The following is a 19,212-nucleotide window of genomic DNA, read 5'->3' on the forward strand; positions in this document are numbered from 1 at the left end:
GATAGCCATGCATATTCGACCTTCATTTTGTATTGATTGCACGTTGTGTTGTCGACGCATGGTGGTTGGAAGTTGACGCGTCGCGTTTTTGTGATGAAGTGGACGGCTCGCTTGGGTGGACGGCTCGCTTGTGGAATACGTTACGTAGCCTTCACCATTTCACTTGGGTGGCGAGTGAGCGAAAGCGAAAGCGGCGGGAGTGGTCCACATTGTATGCAAATCTCTCCTCAAGATTCCTCGCCACTCTTCACAGCGATGAGATCTGGAGTGCGCCATACGACTGCGAATACACAGGTGGACTGTGTCAAAGCTCATTGCGAGTAGTAGGTACGGTAGGTAGGCACGACAAGTGGGAGATGGAGCTGAGAGGGCGATAGGATAGGCAGTGTCTACGCATGACGCGGAAATAAGAATGGAAATAAAGATTGGCTTCAAAACAAGAGCGATAGAGGACCTCGTTGAAGGTCTCTCGTTTATCCTACATAGTAGTAACGTAGCACCGTAGGTGATGGGGTTATTGCGGCGGAGGTAGTTATTGAGGCTAGTGCATAGACCTTCCGTACGTAGTTAGCGCTCTTCTAAGCGAGGAAAATCAACCCCTCGCTCATCACCAACCCTCATACACTGTGACACCATAAAGTCGCGATGCTAGATGCGTTTTCACGCGTTTAAATTTAACAACCAACATGCCCTGTTAGCCTTACAAAAATACGGATTTGCGCCATCATACAAGTAAGCGGAGGGCAAGGAAGCTTATAAAACGGGTGAAGATTTCTACAGAAGCAGTTCTTATAGCTAATGCAATTCTCGCTTTAGAGGCAGCAAAGCAGGCAACAGCAGACGCTGCAGCTGCTGCAAAAGCAGCTAAGAAAGCTGCTAGCGCTATCAAGCAGCTTGAAAAGGACGAAGAAGCCGTTCAACTACAGCTAAGGAAGGACGCTCGAGCTATCGCTAAGACTGCACGAGAATTACAGGCCGCTGCCAAACGCTCATCAGGTAAAGCAGGCAAAGCTGCTACGCAGGCAGAGAGGCCCTATAAAGCAGCAGATAAAATAGCACGTGCGAAGCAAACTACAGAGGCAGTTGCTGGGGCCCTACGAGCTAAGGAAACGGAACACGCCGCGCAGCAGCAATTAGGTGCGCTTGAGCATGCCGAGCAGCAGTTAGCTATTGCTAAGCAGCGAGTTAGCGAGCTAGATGCTGCTGCACGAGCTGCTAAGGCCGCTAAGCAGGCAAAGGGTGGTAGCAGTAGTGATAAGGACGCGGTAGAGAGCCATAGCAGCATGGAGAGCAAGGACAACAACGTATAACTACTCCACCAAGTTATTTGCTATACACGGAAGCTCCATACAAACGTAGAGCTTTAAAAACCGTGAATATTCCTTCTTTCAGTGTTATTCTGCGTGATCGTGTGTGAAAATGCTGGTGTCATACAAGATTTTGGTGTTCGCGGCACTAAGCTACATCGGCTTAGCCTCAATAACTACCTCCGCGGGTTATCCACCCCACAGACTAATGAGCGTGCGCTCATTAGTCCGTGGGGCGGATAACCCCATCACCTACAATACGTTAGATCGCTGAGGAGCCGAGACGTCGCGGTAGGTCGATAGACAAGCCCGGGAAAATCGGCAACCTGCAATAAATTGGTGGCGCCACAGCGCTGAGCATTTCGCATCTGACAGCTGAAGCTAAGCCTGGGCATGCCGCTGGCTAACAGAGCCTTGATATGAGGCGATCGGCTGTGCTATCACGAGAATTGGTGGTGTTGAAGGTGCCTAGTCGATTTCTTCTACCCTGAAGCCGCGCTGTAGGAACCCGCTCATGCATTCGTGGTACTCGTGGGCTGTTTACCAGGCTCGACCTGCAGTTTTTATCCAGAACGTGGTGCTGCTGCTGTTGCTGCAGTGCAAGGAGAGGCTGGTGGTGATGGCAATCCATTTCTAGCTCCTGAGGGAAATCAGGAGACAACTCCTCCAGACCACGGGTCTTCATGGGCCGTCCCGGGCCGTCCCTTGCAAAACAATACTCAACGCTTCTCGCCAGCAAACAGCAGCACGCCGGCCACATGTCCGGACGCGTGGTTCCATGCGCAACCATGCATCGGCCGCCCTGGTGTCCCACATAGCGGTCGCGCGTGGGGACCTGCCTGACGTCTTCCACCCACGGCACACCACTCGAACCACTCGGACCGTGCCGATCACCTATGAGACGAGCCACCATCAGATGCAAATTCAGTCGGCCGCCAGGAGTGCTCTGAAAGCTTGACGTCCCCATCCATCCATGCTGCCGTTCCTGGGACGGCCCATGTCCAGAAGACTCTCGAGCTGGGAGTAAATAGATATGGGTCTTGTCTGTCGATTGTATTCTCCGCTCGTCCTGCGGTTTCCTTCTCTGTACCAGATTTGCCGTCGGATTTACTGCTCGATTCGCACTGTACCGCGACTATGCCTACCGAATCCACTTATCCAACCATTGACATCCCAAATCTCGATCTGTGGGGCTTTCTTTTCAATCGCAAGGACAAGCCTTTTCCGGATGATAAGGGTAAAACGCTCGCTTCTCTGTTCGTTTGGACACCGGCTCACGCGACCACTCAACAGTCATCTACCGCGATCCTGAAACCTCCCGCTTCTACACGTACGCCCAAACCCGCGATGCAGCCATCACTTTTGGGAGGGGGCTTAAAGCCCAGTGGCGCTGGAAAAAGGGGGACGTCCTCGCTTTGTACACTCCCAATTGCATCGACACTCCCGCTGTAACATGGGGTGTGCATTGGGCCGGTGGCATCCTGACGCCTGCGAATCCGGGATATACTGTCGATGAATTGGCATTCCAGCTTCACGACTCAAAAGCTAGTGCTATAGTCACTCAGAAGCCGTTCCTTAAGCAGGCATGTGCAGCAGCAAGAAAGGCAGGGATCTCGGAAAATAGGGTCGTCTTGATGGGCGATGAGAGAGATGAGACCGGCCGCATCAAGCACTTCGTGGACATCAGGTGCACCAGGGGTATGAATCGTTATCGAAAATGCAAGATCAATCCTAAGAAGGACTTGGTGTTTTTGGTATACAGCTCTGGTACCACGGGGTGAGTTGCTTTTTGGAATTGGATGCTTGTCTCTGAGCTTCTCGCGATGCAAATGACTGTCGCGATCGCGAATTTGCCGTTTAAGAAGTTTGCGATATATCTACACGGTCGCTGATTTGACAACAAGATAGACTCCCTAAAGGCGTCATGCTCTCACACGAGAATATAGTCGCCAACACCATGATGAACCAAGTTGGCGAGGGAAAGAACCTCAGCTGGACCGGTGGATTCAACAACGGCGGGGATAAAATCCTAGCCTTCGTCCCGTTCTTTCACATATACGTAAGACTACTCCCATCAACTCTATTCCCTTGCAATCCCGTGTGCAAATCAGGTGGAACTCATGACCTAATAAATCCCAGGGCCTAACCTGCCTAATCCACCACAGCCTCTACTCCGGCCTCGAGCTCGTCGTCATGGCCAAATTCGACCTTGATCGCTTCTGCCAGCACGTCCAAGCCCACAAAATCACCTACACGTACGCAGTTCCCCCCGTGATTCTTATGCTCGGCAAATCCCCCGTCGTCGACAAGTACGACCTCTCCAGCCTGCGCATGCTGAAGTCCGGTGCTGCTCCTTTGACAAAGGACCTTACCGACGCCGTCTACAAGCGTCTCGGGGTTCCAATCAAACAGGGCTATGGCCTCAGCGAGACGAGTCCCACCACGCATACGCAAAGGTGGGAGGATTGGCACGTGCATATTGGGTCGGTGGGACGGCTCCTACCGAATCAGACGGCTAAGTATATTGATGATTTCGAGATCGAAGTGCCGTTTGGACAAACTGGCGAACTCTGCATCAAGGGGCCGAACGTGTTCCAAGGGTATCTCAATAATCCAGGCAGCACCAAGAACGCGTTCACTCGCGATGGCTACTTCAAAACTGGCGATGTCGGGCATCAAGATAAAGATGGGAACTTCTATATCACAGACCGCGTTAAGGAACTTATCAAATACAAAGGCTTCCAGGTCCCGCCCGCAGAACTGGAGGGCATCCTCCTTGGAAACGAGGATGTCGAGGATGTGGCTGTGATTGGTATCTACGAGGAAGAGCGCGCGACTGAGGTATGTCCCCTGATTATTCTCCCCTTCCTCCTCTTCTCCTCTTTTCTATCGAAAGCTCACACGTCTAGGTCCCCCGTGCCTACATCGTCCTCAAGCCCACTCTCCCACCTTCCCCGGAAAGCGCCACCCGTATCAGCGACTGGCTCACTGCGCGCGTCGCAAACCACAAACGCCTGCGCGGGGGCATACGTTTCATGTCCCAGATCCCGAAATCCACCTCTGGTAAAATCCTCCGCCGCGTGCTGAAAGACAGCCACGCTAAGGAAATTGAATCCGCACTGTCCCAAAACAAGAAAGTCAACATGGATTTGGAACGGTACCTGGAGCCAGCCGATGGTACGAGACTTAGGAGTTCGAGTGTCACGGTGAGACCGGCGCCGAGACCGGTCTATGGGAGGCTGAGGAGTAGTTCTATGGTCGTGCGGCGGACGACGCAGAATATCGTGGGCCCGACTCTGGTGGGGAGGGTCTCGGGTGGTTTTGAGGCGCTGAAGTTGGAGAGGAGCCGGAGTCTGGTTGTGAAAAGGCCAACTTTAGTTGAGACTTGAGGGGGTTCGTGACTCAATGGGGAGTTTTAGTGAGCGGGTATATATGATTGTAATTGTGCAGTGTTGAGGAGGGAGATGCGTTATGGCTTTGTAATGTTGTATTCGTGCTTAATGTGTATTATTTGTGCGTTTAAGAGAGTAGAGTGCCGCAAGGGATGTTTCGATGAGTTGGTCATAATCGTTTGATTTCTGAGTACTTTAATTGGGCGTCGTTGATAGCGGCAATATACAACAGATTGCTCGAGGTATTTTTGGTAGGACTGGCAAAACCAGTTCCAAAATCTAAACTTTTGAATGTGATTTCGTACATAGATGGCACGTGACATCATAAAAGCCTAAAAGGAGAGCTCATTAAGTCGTTCAAATGTTGTGAAGGCACTACCATAGCGGAAGAGGCGATGAGGTGTGTAAGCTGAAGCTCTCAAATGAAATATCACGTGTGATCTAGTTTCTAGTCCAGATTTCGTCCATCCACTGTCCAACACCCATCATCCATCACCCCTCACCAGATTCCAACCTCAGACCTGCTCTCATCCCCCACCGTTACATCTCCGATATACTGCCTGCTCACAAGATCCTGCTCCAGCACACTCTTTGGCATGCCCACATGCGAAACTGCGCCTTTCCCCTTGTTGGCGTTACCAATTTGCTGGTCCAGTTGGATAGACTTCAATTTTCCTGACACTCAGTCAGATGCAGCCACAAATTCGGCGCAGATTTCAGCTTGCAAGCGAAGCTCTTTGACGATTGCATCCGCAGTTTCGGGATCAAGATCCACGTTCTCATCCACCTCCTCAGCTTCTGCTAGGACGGCTTCCCGCTCTGTCTGCACTTCGTCTTTCCACGTAGTTATGGTTCTATATGGGCCATTTCTGTAGCTTTTTTGGGCTCGAATTTATGCGAGTCATGGCGCCACATGAATTTTCTAGCCGTTCCGTTAGCATTCTTCTCCTTCTCATGAAACTGTATTTTGCAAGCGCTGCCCCACACTGTGAGAATGCTGAGAGCCAACTGAAGCATATTTTGCGTTTTCCTTATCTGGGAGACATGTCGTTCGATCTTTGCCTCATTATGGCGGATGGGCAACCTGCTTCGTCAATTGCCTACACCTCTCTTCATTACGGCTCAAAGTTCGCTTTGAGGCTCTTGCAAGCGGCGTTGCGATCATTGAGGGCCTAGTCTCTCCAGTTCAGTCCGAAAATCTCCAACTTGCTGTGGCACATCTTGCATATCCTTGATATACTGGTACAAGGCGTTGAAGGCTTTGAAGCCCATGTCGGCAATTCCGATAGTCGCCGAAGCTTCTCCAATATTTGTCATTAAGATTTTCACAATAACGTCTATTCAACATTGCTAAGATAGCCCTCTGTACACTTTTTTAACACCACTTAGGATCCGCTAATGCGTTATCTGGCATGTATGGGCAGCATTGCGAGGTAAAAGGTCCGAGGGCGATCAACGTTCAACTTTCTCGTCGATCCCGCGATGCAGTGCCTAGACAAAGGTTTGTGCACTCCTCCGTACCACTGTCTGAGGTCCTTTGTTGTGTTTTCAGGAATTCAGATAAGATGGAATAGACAAGACAACGCAGGAGCAGTCTGAAAGGACTTAAAGCTGAGTTTCGGTCGGGCAGTCGACGAAGCCGCTTCCGCCTGACGGAGCCGCTCTCCCTGTAGTTTAGCTCAGCCCTCAGCTCGAGGCACCAGGTATGTAAAAAAAAGATTTATATCCCTTCCCATCACACCAGCAATCCCTCACCGCCCCTTCAAAATATCATCCGCGATCTTCTCCCCAAGTGCATAACACGTGCTCTGCGGATGTCCCGGTGGCAGCAGCGGAAATATACTCGCATCTACCACCCGCAATCCCTTAACCCCAAACACCTTCGCAGTCGAATCAACCACAGCCTTCGGATCCCCAGACTTCCCCATCGCACACGTTGCAGACGCATGCCAGACCTGAAGAGCGCTGTTACGGATGAAATCAAGAAGATCCGCATCGCTTGTCACATTTGAGCCGGGGAGATACTCGGTCCCGCGAACGGCCACGTTATCCCACACCTCGCGCGTGCGCTTGAAGGCCGCAAGGGCGACTTCGACGTCTGCGGGGTGGGTGAGCCAGTTCGGGTTGATGACAGGCGCGATTTTTGTATCTGTGCTGGTGATGGTGACGTTCCCGCGAGAGAGAGGCGCGACGAGAGCTGCGCCGACAGAGCCGTACTGAGAGCTGTCGACAAACTGGTTCAGCGCGTTACGCCAGTATCCGAGGACGCCGTCTAACGCCATATACTCGACTTCGGGCCAGTCGGAGGGGAACGTGTTCAATGCGGTTATTGTATCACTGCTGAGGCCGCTGCGTACGCTGTCAGGAAGCTTTTCCCAGCCAATGACTCCGACGCCGTTCGCAGTCAGCAGACCGGTGCCGGAGGCGTAGTCGACAACGGCCTGCGCGGCGTAGGCAACGTCGTTGGTAAGGCGAGACGCCGTCGTGACGCCAATGCGACTGACGGTGCCGAAGAAGACGTGGTCCCACATGTTTTGGCCGACACCAGCAAGCTCTGAGATGACGGGGATACCAAGCCCTTCGAGTGTTGCGCGCGGTCCGATTCCAGAGACCATGAGAAGCTGGGGCGATTGGAAAGCACCGGCGGAGATGATGACTTCCTTGCGAGCGGTGAGCGTCCATTTGGCACCGGCTTGCTCGACCTGTACGCCGCTGGCGATGTTGGTGCTCTTGAAAAGAATCTTCTTGGCCATAGTAAGACTGTAGACTGTGATATTGGTATTCGCCATCGCTTGCTTGAGAAAGCTTGTCTCTGAGGAGTCGCGTGCTTCGCCATTGGGATTGATCGTGCTCGCGATCCAAGATGATCCGGTCAGACTCCCGCTATTGTGGTCGTTGCCTGATTTGACGCCAATTGCTGCGAGACCAATTTCAACCCATGATGATAGTGGAGATGCCCAGTTTGGCCAAGAAATCTGGAGGGGACCGCCTAAGGAGTTGTCGAATACGTTGGCATCGTACGTTACGGTGGCATTCGCGAATCGCTTGGTGGTGTTCGGAGGCGTGAGCGTGCAGCTCTTCTCAAAGTATGGGAGGAAGTTGTCCCAAGCGTAGCTGTCATCTCCAACTTGGTCCGCCCATTTCTGATATGAACCTTTCGTACCTCTGAATTCAATTAGCATGAAATTGGGGTTCACGATGAACGAAAGACCAAGTATAAATGATTAAGTGAGATAAGAGCAGCCTAAGGATTCACCATCATACATTTAGAGTAGAAGTTGAAATCTTGATTACCTATGATAGACCAGGAAATGGCGTGCAGAGCTTCCACCCAGACACTTGCCCCGAGCATAATGCATCTTTCGATTCGCAGCGCCCTAAAGATTCTCAGTAAAACCGAAAACATCATGGTTGTAGAACGCATTTCATACAGCTTGAGGTGTCGTCACGAATCCCCAGTCGATCACATCTGTATCAGATGGATCCGTTCCTGTTGCTTGAATTGCAGCAAAACCTGGAATGTCGCTGAGTGGGTTCAGAGTCTCGTAGGATCCGCCAGCTTCCACGACAGCGACCAAAATGGAGGAATTAGCAGCTAGTCTTGCAGCTAGGGTAAGACCTGAGGTTCCACCGCCGACGACAACATAGTCATATGTCGCAGGAACAAAAGGGATTCCATAGGAACCTGAGAGAACGCCAGGAACAAGGGAAAGCAATGCCAAAGCGAAAGAAAACGCCAATGAACTCATGGCGAGACACTAGAATTGATGGAAACTAGTGATGATCTTCGGAAGGTACTTATTTCTAGGCTGCGCGTTGCTGATATACATACAGCTAGGCTATGAATCAGGTGGGCAAGCTCACATGTTCAGCGCGAGTTTCCGCTTGACATTATGCCGATGCTAGAAGAATATCAAGCCTGCACAAATTCCATCTCCGCGTATCCCTTGGAAAAACCATAGCCGTGGGTTCGGAACAGCTAATGCACTCTCCTGGAAAATGTACGATCAGCGTGAGAGGCTGGCGGAGCGAGGCTCGATGCAGGGGCGCAACCGCCGGCTATGGTCTTGCTGGAGACTCGGAAATTGCAGGCGTCGGCAGCTGGTTGAAGGGGTATATCCCCGATGCAAATTGAAGCTTTCCCTGTCAAAGCACGTGAATGCTGTACGTACTGAATCGCAGCCCATGTGAATGCTGGGGATCGCGGAGATGCACTCCAAATGCTCCACCTACACGCGATCTAATTCGACGTGGCCTCGGCAGATGGTAGATCTCTACGTGGGGATACCCGGACTATTGTACATATACTATAGAATACGAGCTGTGCCTCTGGGGCAGTGCTGTGCATTCCAATATTGCGGAGTCGACTTCCTGTATGAGACGACTTCAGGTCGACTTCTAGACGACAATAGTACCCTCGGCGTCACGCTCGAACACGCCTGGACGGCATATGATAATGGTGCGATTCCGACAGGTCGTAAACGAAGGTTCCGCAGTGAATTTGGTGATATATGATGACAGGTCTCGTTGTTGTGACATTGAAGACCTCAGACGTCGGGCCGCTTGCGTCCCGTTCCGACCTCGGATGGGAACCCTCTTCGTTTCATCTTCCTCATCACTCTACCTCCCGAAAGCCTCGAGGGACACTAGCCTAGCATATTCGGGATTCAATCTCTCATCCTTCATTTGCGGATATCCTAGTGAGTAGAAATTGGGCCGGTTTTTGTAAGGCAGTCTTCTCAGCGCACACACCTTTCATAAGCTCGCAGCGTCCCAAATAAAGGACTCCTGTGTACAAGATCTTCCCAATGATAAATACGTGTCACAAAAAACCTTTTTATTTTTTTCATCTTGAATATTAGAGGTTCGGGTAATGGAAAAGGTAGATGAAGCGTTCGCTACTAAGGTTCGCTACGAGGCAAACAGGGTACTTCTTGCAACCTCCGTCCAATAGTCCCCCGGAGAGCTATCTCTCTAGGCTTCAAGAATCTTATTAGGACATCGAGACTTGCTGGGCTTCCAGAGCTCAATAAAGAGGCGTGGATTGACTATTGAGTGCATCTACCTGCAAAAGTACGCTTCTTGAGCAATTGAACTTTGCGCTTAGGCTGCATATCCAGAATTTGACGACTTGGTGCTGACTTCTTAACAGACGGATTTGAAAGATGCCCGAGAGTTCACTGCTCTAAGACATCCTATAAATCTGGAAATGACGAACCACATTCCCAATAATATACCTGCTTCGGTGACTACCTGAGGTGGCCCAGCAGGCCTACTGACTGCTCCAGCTACGCATTCTGGAACTCTTAACATGCACCCAGGCACCTCAAGTAGCGACCAACAAGTGTACACAAATCTATGAAGTAGAAGCGTTGTAACAGAGACGATAGCGCCGTTTACCACTTGGGAAAATTACTGATGCACCATTGACGAACCAAAGGCAGTGGCAGACAAATGCGCGGAACCTTACGGCCGCAGCTTTGCATCGTTCCTGCTCCAAAGCACAGTCACTCTCGTAGCCTGCTGCCTTCCTTTGGAGCTCTAGAAGGTTACTGCCTGCCGAAATCATGCAGCCGAGACCGCACTGTCTATCTGCCGCCTCTGCCTTTCCTCGCCATCTTCAACCTCATCATCGATCATCCCCCAATCGCTATTCCAAGCTTCCAATTGTTGCCTAGGCTTTCAATCGCTAACCAAGGACCCACTCGCTATCAAGGCTTCGGATCGCTATCCGAGCCACTACTTCGCTTACCCTTATTCATCATCTCTATTTGCCCACTGAATCAAACATCACGGCAATCCATTCGACAATCATGATTCAGACCAGCAACGTTCGTGACCAAGAAGCGTCTTCCAAGCTTGTCGACTTCATCACCCAGGCGCGGATCCAAGGACCACAGCTCATCGTCGATGTCCAAGGCACCGAGTACTGCATTAAGGCTATTTGCGTCCTAATTATCTTCATGCCTACAAAGAACCACCTAGCTACCATATTTGTCGACGGTCCTGACATCCTCATACGCCCCGGTACAGATGGTACCACGATCAAAGGTCTCCTTGAAAACCCCGCCATCCCGAAAGGCTTTTTCGACGTCCGCAAAGCTTCCAACGCCTTTTACAAACACTTCGGCATAACCCTTCAAGGCGTCATGGATATTCAACTGATGGAATGCGCATTGCGAAAGAACATGTACAAGGATCAGTCGCGGAGAGAGTTGTTCAGCTTAGGAGACTGCGCCGAACGAGGCTTGTCAGCGGTGCCGCCGTTACCAGTGACGTCCGACAAGATAAAGCAATGGAAATACACAGCAATCCATGCGAGCCATAAGCTGGAGGTCAAGAAAGGAGGTTCTGAAACGGTTTGGAGTATTTGGCGTCCCATCTTCCCGCTACGGACGTACACGTCGACGCAGGTGCAGATCTTGGCGTTGCTCTGCGAATACTATTGGAAAAGAATGGGCGATGATGAGAAGAAAGATGTGTCCCTCATGTCCTCGAAAAGGGTGATGGAAAGCCTAGAACTGAAACGCGAGCCTCGGGAGGTGGAAAGGATGTTACCGTGGTGGGATTCTGGGATGGTAGAAAACGAAGTCGCGAAAGTCCGCGCTGAACGACAGCTCACGATAAATTAGAGCGACAGCGAAGATCTGGCGGAACTCTATACCAAGAGGGCTACGGAAAGTGAAGTGCCTAAGGTGACTGAGGGTGAAGTGCCGGAGGCGGCTGAGAACACCAGGAAGCCGGCGGGGGTGGTCGATACTCCACACAAGCCCTCTCTACCCAGGAGGGTGCAGGCCTTGAAGTCTTCATCATCGACAGACGCTTAGGCTTCTTTGGTAGGCTCTAATGGGACAAACTGTGCTCACAGCGTTCTTTTCACTGGTGTTGGTATTTCAATTGTGTACATCTATACCACCGTCTGAAGTGGCCTGGCAAGGTACAATGCCTCGTCCTAGAAACCTGTACACTCGTTTACCGCTGCATGAGGGGCTTCGTTATATTTTCAGCATTCCGAATAAGACCATTTTGGACAGATGGTAAACTCGCGAGGCTACCCCAGACAGCGTCAACATGGTGTACACAGATCGGAAAAGTATGCACCGCCCCAGGTTTCTATCAGTATGTCGAAGCCCCACAGGCAGTGGCAGTAAAGTGTATGGATATCTATGGCAAGTCACTGTATCAGGTCATCGAACTCCTTTCATTCCCGCGCCTATCTCATTTACTTGGTGCACACTCTTCTGCCACTGCTTGCGGTGCCTCATGGTATCCTGCGGATCCGGCCTCAGATCGATAATCCCCGATCACCGCAGAAAGCCTTCTCCACCCGTTGATCCGCCTCCAACCCCGTGACCGCTTTCGGCTAGACACGTCTGTTTGCTCTTCCATAGCAACGGGCCGAAACATCTTCCACTTTCCTCCAATCCCTCTTACTCTTACCTGTTTGCATTCCGCTAGACTGTTCAACGCTTAGTCTGACTACAACAGCACTACACGTACCTCATCGCGAACTCCAAAGCTCTGCAGTATGTCCGAAAACGCTTTCACCCCCCGCCGCGGCAGCAAACGCCTGCGCCACACTGGCTCTGCCGCCGACATTGACGACATCGACATGTCCTACGGCCGCCTCTCGCGTCCCTCTAGCGTCGACAGCTTCAAGCCGCGCTCCGAGCCGCTGCTGACGAGGGAGTGGTCAACTCCATCGAGGCCGGAGTCGCTCTTGGGGCAGGAGGATTCGCGGGCGATGGAGGACACTTCCTCCCCGGAAGTTCATGCAGCGCTGAGCTCGCATGGACAGGATAGTTTCACGACGAAGGCGCCGAGTATGCATACGGACAATGAATCTGCACCGACACGGCTAATGAGTGAGGGATATCAGAGCGCCTTCACGCCGACGACGACGACCTTGGGGTATCAGATTGCCATGACGCCAATGCCAGCAGATCCTAACAATCGCCAGTACCCTTCACAGACCAGACCCAACCCCAGTGACTATCGTCCACTCGACTACTACCCCGGGTTCCGCCGCCCAAACCACCCCCTTCCACAACAACCCCGGCCCATAGCAGTCCAGCACGGCGCCAACGTCCCCTACCAGCCCTTCCCTCTCACCACCCACCCTTTCCAGCCGTCCCCTTTCCTCGACCTCAACCTCCCCAAGTACTTCACCGTCGAGCCCCTGACCTGCTTCTTCTGGCGCACGCGCAAAGACGGCTGCAAGTACAGCGCCGACGAGTGCCAATTCGCACACTGGGACACGGGCTTCAACGCACCACCCCCAAAAGACTTCGACCTCGGCCTCGCAAGGCGCGAGCTGAAGAAAGAGCGGCCGGCAATTGCGAACCGGCGGGCTGGGGATGGGCAGTGTAAGAGCCACCCCCTAACTATTCCCACATACCCTTAGACAGGCTAACATCCCCCATCGCCAGTCGGTTCCCCAAGCCAATCAACTTCGCATGTGTATCCCGCCCCACCGCAGCAGCCGCAGATGCCGAATCTGTACCAGACGGTTCAGCAGCTGCAGCAGGCTCAGCATGTCGGTGGTCCCCCTCACGCGTCGTAGCTGTATCAGCACCACCCCCAGCGATATCACGGCCCCTTATCTCCCCCGCGGTCTCACTTTGCGCAGCCAACGCAGTACTTCAATAGCCCCCCTCATGCTTACGTATCACTGCAGAGCCCTTACTCGCCTCCGCAGCACTCCGGTAGCCCGCCGAATGCGTATCAGCACCCCCCACCACCGTTCGGTAGATATCCAGGCCAGTACTCTTCTCCGCCGCATCATCCACCGCATCTAGCTCAGCACTTCGGCAGCCAGGTGAGCCCGTATCAACACCACCCGCTAGGCCTGCACCACCATCAGCAGCTGCGCCGCGATGAAGAACCACTAGAAAGGCGCCAGCGCCTGATTGGGGAGAAGGAGAGGCAGTTGAGGCAGTGGGAGGAGAGATTGAGGCAGTGGGAGGCAAGGTTGAGGCAGAGGGAGGAGAAGTTGTGTGAGAGGGAGGAGAGGTCGCGTGAGAGGGAGGGTAAGTAGAGGTCATGGTAACTGATGCGTGGAGGGGTCTTGAGTTGGAGGGTAGGATGAGAAGGTGGGGAGATGGAGGGATCCGGGATTTGGTGGCTTGGGGATGGTTGATGGGGTTTGTATTATCGCTAGTGGGACATGAAGGAGGCTGTAGGATTATTGGGAGGCATGGTGGGTATGGTAGTTGGACCGGCGCTGTCTGACGTTGCTGCATAGGACAATGGGGGACCTGGCTCTGTAGAAGATGTAGGATCATGGAAAGTAGGTATGAATTCCGCTTCCCTTGAAATGATTGAGGCGACCGTAACACATAAACGTCACTAGACTCAACTCATACTTACAACACCTCAATTCGCCCCAAGACCCACGACAGATGCCGATAGGTCGTCCGCGGCTGAAACTGCGGCTGCATATGCCCACTCTGGTACGTCTCGGCCCACATCAGCCCGCGCTCATAATGCTGCACCCCCATAATGCCCTGTCCCGGCCCATCCCATCCTTCAAAGCCACTGTCCACATACACCTGCGCGTACTGCAGATCCGGCAACTTGATATCGATCGGCTTCGACGGTCGCGCCACGAATCCCAACGCGCCATTCCACGTCATGTTCTGGATGCCCAGCAAGGTACCGACGACGGGCAACTCCATGTCGTAGTCGCCGCCCGCAATGAGCACGCGGTTGGTGGTCTCAATGACGCGCGGGAGGACGTGCTGCAGGGGGTCGGCCGAGAGGTCGCCGTAGCCGGCTGGGCCCCCGGAGCCGTTGAAGGCCAGGCCGTTGCACTCACTCCAGGTGACGCTCTCCGGGGCGTGGATCGCGGCCTTGACGTCGGGGCGGTCGAAGTAGGCATAGTCACCAAACGCAGGGTACAGATACACAAGATCCGATGGGAAGCCGAGAGGATCCGAGGGGAGCGGGCACATGAGGCTGATTTCGTAGACGTTGAAGCAGGGGTTTATGCGGTACGCCTCCTTGTAGACTTCGTTCCAGAGGTCGCAGCCGTCGGCGGTGGTGTTGGGTTCGAAGGAGGGCTGGACGCCTGAGGCGGGGTAGGTGAGGTAGGTGTCCGTGTAGTTGCGGTAGCCGCAGCTCTCGTAGGCATATGAAAGATGATCCATGTAAGTTTTGTTGAAGTTGAAGAACTTGGCATGGTCTTCGACAAAGGGCACGATTGGGATGGCAGTCTCCTGGCGGTCGAGCTGGCCAATGGTGGGGTCGTAGATGAGGATGCCCGAGAGGTTATAGTAGCAAGGGTCATTGGCTTCAATCATGGCGTCGGCGATGTAGGGCACGTAGCGGCCAGCGTAGGATTCGCCGGTGACGAATATCTTGTAGTTCTTGATGCCGAATTTGGTTTGGAAGTTCTTGAAGAACTTGAGGAAGTCGGCGGCAATTTCTTCTTCGGACGTAGCTACGGGGGTGTAGTTGGCTGAGAATCCGACTCCGAGGGGGTATTCAACCCTAGATTGGATCAGCTTGGGTTGAGCTGAGACTTCTTCCTCAATCTGAGCTTACCATAGCATGTTCGTCAGGTTGGCCCAGGCATACATATTCTGCTGTGCATTCGCCATTCCCCACGACCAGATGAAGGTGCCGGTTTCTTGCAAGAAGCCCTCCAAGGACGAGCAGCCAGGTCCGCCATTCAGCCAGATAGTGATCTCGTCTACCGGATCGCCGCCTATGCGCGGCTCGAAGAAGAAGAACATGGCGCTATCAGGATCGGACTCATCCACAGGCATCATGCCGCTATACAACTCGCCAACGTCGATGTCGATGTCGGGGAGCGAAGCGACGCGGTATTCTGCGGTGTGTTAGAGCTTGTTGAGGAGGGCGGTAACAATGCAGCTGGGAATGCTCACCAGAGGTAGCATCCGTCAGATAGCGGAAGCTGGAGGTATTCGTAGTCCTCGACTCTATTCCACGCCGCGTAGGCTGCGTGCGCTTCGCAAACCGCTCCGTCTGGTCTACATGGTTGCTGTACAGCTTGCCTTCAACACCAACGCAATTGAGTAGCGAAAACAGAGCCGCACAGAGCGCTGGCAGCAGCAATTGACGAGCCATGATCAGAGGACAGAGCTGCAGGTACAGAGAAAGAATCAGGTACGGGGAAGCAAGCATTTAAGCAAGCTGGGCAAGGGTAGCTCCGTCGAGCTTGGGAACCTGACGTGCGGGCATCGACCCATCGCAGGCTGTTATCCCGGTATCCGGGATGGCCGGCGTGAGTTCTCTCGTGTGGCCATGCTTCTAGCACCTTGCGGGCGGGTTAGTGGTGGTGGTCTTGGCTGGATGAGGAAGCTCGCATGTTCACGGTCAGATCCGGTCGTCATGCTGCAGGAGCTGGGGCCAGGGGGGGGAGATAAGCTCAAGATAGCGGAGGGGAAGCTCTGTGGGTGAATATGCAGAAAATTAATTCCAACTGGGCAATTGGAGGACACTGCCGATGGTGACTGGGCATTGGGAACTGAAGAGCGCGATGGAAGGGAAGTGTGAAGGATGCTAGTGGACTGGCCCTGCGCAAGGCCAGGTACTCGCACACTCGCATCCCACGACGCGGCAAAATAGCACGCTAGTATTGTACAGGCGTGACAGGGTAGATGCGGGGTAAGAATCAAGCTTCGGACTCTCGCTCACCTTTTTCGATATGTACACTAGCCTTTGATCAGCCAAAAATGCCTTCCAAACAACTTCAGCAATGCCTCGAGAATCATACACTACTGCTGCGCCCTCTTCCCAAACTTGGCCGCAATCTCTTGTTCCGAAAACCTCCTCGTCTTCCGTCTCAGCATCGCCGCCCTCTCCTCCAAGCTCATACTTCCCTGATCCCCAATCGGCACCATACACTTTGCCAGATACGCATAGTCCTTCTGTAAGATCTTGATTGTCATCATTACATAATCGATATTCGTAAACACGAGCGCTTGCTCTTTCGCGTATGTTTTTTTCTGCTTGATGAAGGAGACGGGGTGCTCGCGCCAGTGGCGCAGCGGGTTCAGGTGGTGCGAGGTGTGGTAGCCGTCGTTGTAGCAGAAGCGGTTGGACTAGTCAACAAGGGTCAGAATTCCATTACCAAAAAACTAAGACAATTGGCTTTGTTAGAGCTGAAACAGACTTACGGCAACATCGACGAGAGTGATGCTAGATCTGAAATCCGAGTTTGGGTCTATGTCGTCCACTAACGCATGCTGGCCCCAGTTCCCAACCATCAAGCCGATCCGGATCACCAGCAGCGGCAGCAGAAACACAAAGACAGTGGCACGCGTGTTGATGTAGCGGAAGAGAAAGAACAGCGTCGCGTAGTTCCCCAGTTCGAAGAATATGACTTTGCACGCCATGCCGTTCTTCCCCTTGCGAAAGAAATAGATCGGTAGGTCCAGCCAGACGAAAAAGAAGAAACGCCCGACGTAATGCAAGAAGTCTGGAACGCTATCGCGCTGGTAGCGCAGCGTGGAAGAGAGATCATCCGGCCCGTTTCCTTCCACATGGTGGTGCTTCACATGATGGAAAAAGTACGAGTTCCACGTGTGCCCCATCAATGGATCCGTAATGTAAGGAAAGGCGTAGTCGATCCAAAAGTATTTCTTTGCGAGGATTCCGCGCATGTGGATATGTTGGTGCATCATAAGCGTGTATGTGCCGACATACCACGACTGCATCAGCCAGTGGAGCACGCCATGGACCCAGGTGAAGTGGTAGTAGAGCATCCAAGCGCTGGGAATCGAGGTTGTGAGGTAGAGAAGAAGATGGGTAAGCATGACTACGTCGGTGTCTACGCGGACAACGCTGCGAGCCCATTTGATGTACGGCTGAAGGAAATTTTGGTAGAAAACGGGGTACTCTGCTTTGATATATCGGACATCCCATGTTACGGTCACGGTGGGTTCGAAATTTTCGGAAGAAGGGTTGCTGAGGGATTGGAGGGTTTCAATCGTGAATTCATCCGAGTTCTGCTCTGGTCCATTCTCTTTCTCGGCGCGGATCCTGTTCAATTGCCCATTTCCATTCGCGTAGCCATTCATTTGACGCTGTACCGGTGCCTTCGTATGCCCATTCGCGTTACCATTAGAGTAGCCATTCGATTGCGATTTCTGGCCTCCGTTTGCCGTCTTCTCCAACGTAGTCGACTGGGTCAAATTTCGGAGAACGAGGTAGTCCTGGGGCGTGAGATTGGGATCAAGGTGGAGTTCCGACGCCATAGTCCTGGTGGATTCCCCCGGTACTTCATGCTCCAGAGTGATGGTAGACATGTCGACTCGACAGTTTTGTGGGTGCAAGAAATTACAAGATGCCACAATAGTTGTGCCCGTATGAAGATGGCAAGTCGAGTCACACGAAATCAGGTCGTCGAGTGGTCTGTTTGCTGACCCGTCCGCAAGACCACAGAGCTCCTGCAGTTTTCAAGTCGATGGAAACTGCTATATATGTGGCTTCAATTGGGCGTAAGTCTCCAGCACACTCAGAGACGTCGTTGCGATCGAGTCGAAAGCTCCAGAACACGAATGATGTTTCAATAAACGGTATTACCTCATAATCTAGTGGAGACGGCGAAGGTTGCGAATTATGTCCTCTGAACTGTAGTTTCTGGAAGAATATTGAAAACTCAACAAGAACGTATTCCCGCCGCAGGTTCAAAGCTTGTATCGGCGGAATAAACTCCGGGCCTAGTCTACATTGCGAGTAGTTTGGTATTAAAAAATATTTGGTGTTTTGTCTGTGCATAAATATGCGTTTATCGATATTTCACGCATTGGATGCGTGTTCGTCACTCTGTTCCTTTCACCAATTGATCCTTCTGTCAAGTGCCTGCAAAGTCCGCGTTCTGTGATCGATCTCATGCTTTCTTCCACACGACATTCTATCATTCCACTTGTCGCTTTCGGCCTATCACGCATTCGGCAGCTCGCTCGCGGTGTGCTTTGCTACTGCATGCGTCGACTCCTCTCCGTGGGTCTTATGCCCTTGAATCATGCCGCATTAGGGGTTTCGGGACGCGCGTTTTCCACGATGATTCCCATGGCTGCAAACGAGTCGAACCGTGATTCCAAACGAAGGCTACGTTGAAACATCGTGTAAGGCAGACTCTTGAAGACAAGGATTCAGCTTCACCTTGATTGGTTCAGTCGGCTGTTTGTCAGCACGTATTCGTATAACGTAATCCACAAGTTAGTGGCCCGCACAAGCTAGTGGCCCACCCAACCACGCTACCGAGGCCAAATATTCCGAATTACTCCACCACGAACAAATATATTTGATGCAGCTACATACTAGCTAGCTGCCTGCCGCCTAGGGCACGTACGTGCATTGTGTTCTGTTGATTCGCACATGCTGCACCTAGGTTTTGCTCGCTGTGGCCGCTCGGCCGGTGGCTCTGCTGCCTCCTCTGCTGCCCCTTCCTGTACAGGTTGTGCACGATCGGCTGCTTCTTCACCTGATAGAATACCCTTTCTAGCTATATACGTGCGCTTCCTTGCCTTCTTTTGTTTCTG

General features: G+C 52.6%; 7 protein-coding genes across 7 annotated transcripts; 4 read left to right on the forward strand and 3 right to left on the reverse strand.

The window, feature by feature from the left end:
• Window positions 1-686: 686 nt before the first annotated feature.
• BDZ99DRAFT_575596 (uncharacterized protein) lies at window positions 687-1,344 on the forward strand (the record flags this gene model as incomplete). The annotated part of the gene is made up of 2 exons (XM_033728489.1): window positions 687-693; window positions 823-1,344. The coding sequence occupies 2 exons, from the start codon at window positions 687-689 to the stop codon at window positions 1,308-1,310; spliced, it is 495 nt and encodes a 164-aa protein (XP_033570884.1). The 3' UTR covers window positions 1,311-1,344.
• Window positions 1,345-2,109: 765 nt separating this feature from the next.
• BDZ99DRAFT_467655 (acetyl-CoA synthetase-like protein) lies at window positions 2,110-4,941 on the forward strand. The gene is made up of 5 exons (XM_033721067.1): window positions 2,110-2,544; window positions 2,601-3,084; window positions 3,216-3,366; window positions 3,447-4,148; window positions 4,217-4,941. Exons 1-5 carry the CDS (start codon window positions 2,445-2,447, stop codon window positions 4,694-4,696), a joined length of 1,917 nt encoding a protein of 638 aa, XP_033570885.1. The 5' UTR covers window positions 2,110-2,444; the 3' UTR covers window positions 4,697-4,941.
• A 1,110-nt stretch (window positions 4,942-6,051) lies between these two features.
• On the reverse strand, window positions 6,052-8,451 carry BDZ99DRAFT_452328 (alcohol oxidase; the record flags this gene model as incomplete). The annotated part of the gene is made up of 3 exons (XM_033718265.1): window positions 6,052-7,864; window positions 7,994-8,076; window positions 8,131-8,451. 3 exons carry the CDS (start codon window positions 8,446-8,448, stop codon window positions 6,451-6,453), a joined length of 1,815 nt encoding a protein of 604 aa, XP_033570886.1. The 3' UTR covers window positions 6,052-6,450.
• Window positions 8,452-10,359: 1,908 nt separating this feature from the next.
• Window positions 10,360-11,506, forward strand: BDZ99DRAFT_155925 (uncharacterized protein). Its single transcript, XM_033712834.1, has one exon. It carries the CDS (start codon window positions 10,513-10,515, stop codon window positions 11,329-11,331), a length of 819 nt encoding a protein of 272 aa, XP_033570887.1. The 5' UTR covers window positions 10,360-10,512; the 3' UTR covers window positions 11,332-11,506.
• Window positions 11,507-12,171: 665 nt separating this feature from the next.
• BDZ99DRAFT_575600 (uncharacterized protein) lies at window positions 12,172-13,736 on the forward strand (the record flags this gene model as incomplete). The annotated part of the gene is made up of 3 exons (XM_033728490.1): window positions 12,172-13,065; window positions 13,129-13,235; window positions 13,377-13,736. Exons 1-3 carry the CDS (start codon window positions 12,228-12,230, stop codon window positions 13,734-13,736), a joined length of 1,305 nt encoding a protein of 434 aa, XP_033570888.1. The 5' UTR covers window positions 12,172-12,227.
• A 143-nt stretch (window positions 13,737-13,879) lies between these two features.
• On the reverse strand, window positions 13,880-15,804 carry BDZ99DRAFT_575601 (alpha/beta-hydrolase). Its single transcript, XM_033728491.1, has 3 exons — window positions 15,589-15,804; window positions 15,245-15,530; window positions 13,880-15,190 (listed from the first exon to the last, which is right to left on the reverse strand). Exons 1-3 carry the CDS (start codon window positions 15,788-15,790, stop codon window positions 14,065-14,067), a joined length of 1,614 nt encoding a protein of 537 aa, XP_033570889.1. The 5' UTR covers window positions 15,791-15,804; the 3' UTR covers window positions 13,880-14,064.
• Window positions 15,805-16,424: 620 nt separating this feature from the next.
• BDZ99DRAFT_467660 (uncharacterized protein) lies at window positions 16,425-18,033 on the reverse strand. Its single transcript, XM_033721068.1, has 2 exons — window positions 16,843-18,033; window positions 16,425-16,767 (listed from the first exon to the last, which is right to left on the reverse strand). The coding sequence occupies exons 1-2, from the start codon at window positions 17,971-17,973 to the stop codon at window positions 16,441-16,443; spliced, it is 1,458 nt and encodes a 485-aa protein (XP_033570890.1). The 5' UTR covers window positions 17,974-18,033; the 3' UTR covers window positions 16,425-16,440.
• Between the last annotated feature and the right edge of the window lie 1,179 nt (window positions 18,034-19,212).

The sequence above is a fragment of the Mytilinidion resinicola genome (genome assembly GCF_010093595.1).
Source record: "Mytilinidion resinicola strain CBS 304.34 unplaced genomic scaffold BDZ99scaffold_24, whole genome shotgun sequence".
NCBI lineage: Eukaryota > Fungi > Ascomycota > Dothideomycetes > Mytilinidiales > Mytilinidiaceae > Mytilinidion > Mytilinidion resinicola.

What these genes read in the sequence shown, in the direction of transcription:
- BDZ99DRAFT_467655 (XM_033721067.1), top strand. Translation starts at nt 2,445, where the DNA reads ATGCCTACCGAATCCACTTATCCAACCATTGACATCCCAAATCTCGAT. An exon ending in TCCCGTTCTTTCACATATAC is followed by an intron (nt 3,367 to 3,446) that starts GTAAGACTACTC and finishes AATAAATCCCAG; the next exon opens with GGCCTAACCTGCCTAATCCA. An exon ending in AGGAAGAGCGCGCGACTGAG is followed by an intron (nt 4,149 to 4,216) that starts GTATGTCCCCTG and finishes TCACACGTCTAG; the next exon opens with GTCCCCCGTGCCTACATCGT.
- BDZ99DRAFT_467660 (XM_033721068.1), bottom strand. Translation starts at nt 17,973, where the DNA reads ATGTCTACCATCACTCTGGAGCATGAAGTACCGGGGGAATCCACCAGG. An exon ending in TCACTCTCGTCGATGTTGCC is followed by an intron (nt 16,768 to 16,842) that starts GTAAGTCTGTTT and finishes CTTGTTGACTAG; the next exon opens with TCCAACCGCTTCTGCTACAA.
- BDZ99DRAFT_155925 (XM_033712834.1), top strand. Translation starts at nt 10,513, where the DNA reads ATGATTCAGACCAGCAACGTTCGTGACCAAGAAGCGTCTTCCAAGCTT.
- BDZ99DRAFT_575601 (XM_033728491.1), bottom strand. Translation starts at nt 15,790, where the DNA reads ATGGCTCGTCAATTGCTGCTGCCAGCGCTCTGTGCGGCTCTGTTTTCG. An exon ending in TCTGACGGATGCTACCTCTG is followed by an intron (nt 15,531 to 15,588) that starts GTGAGCATTCCC and finishes AACACACCGCAG; the next exon opens with AATACCGCGTCGCTTCGCTC. An exon ending in AACCTGACGAACATGCTATG is followed by an intron (nt 15,191 to 15,244) that starts GTAAGCTCAGAT and finishes GATCCAATCTAG; the next exon opens with GGTTGAATACCCCCTCGGAG.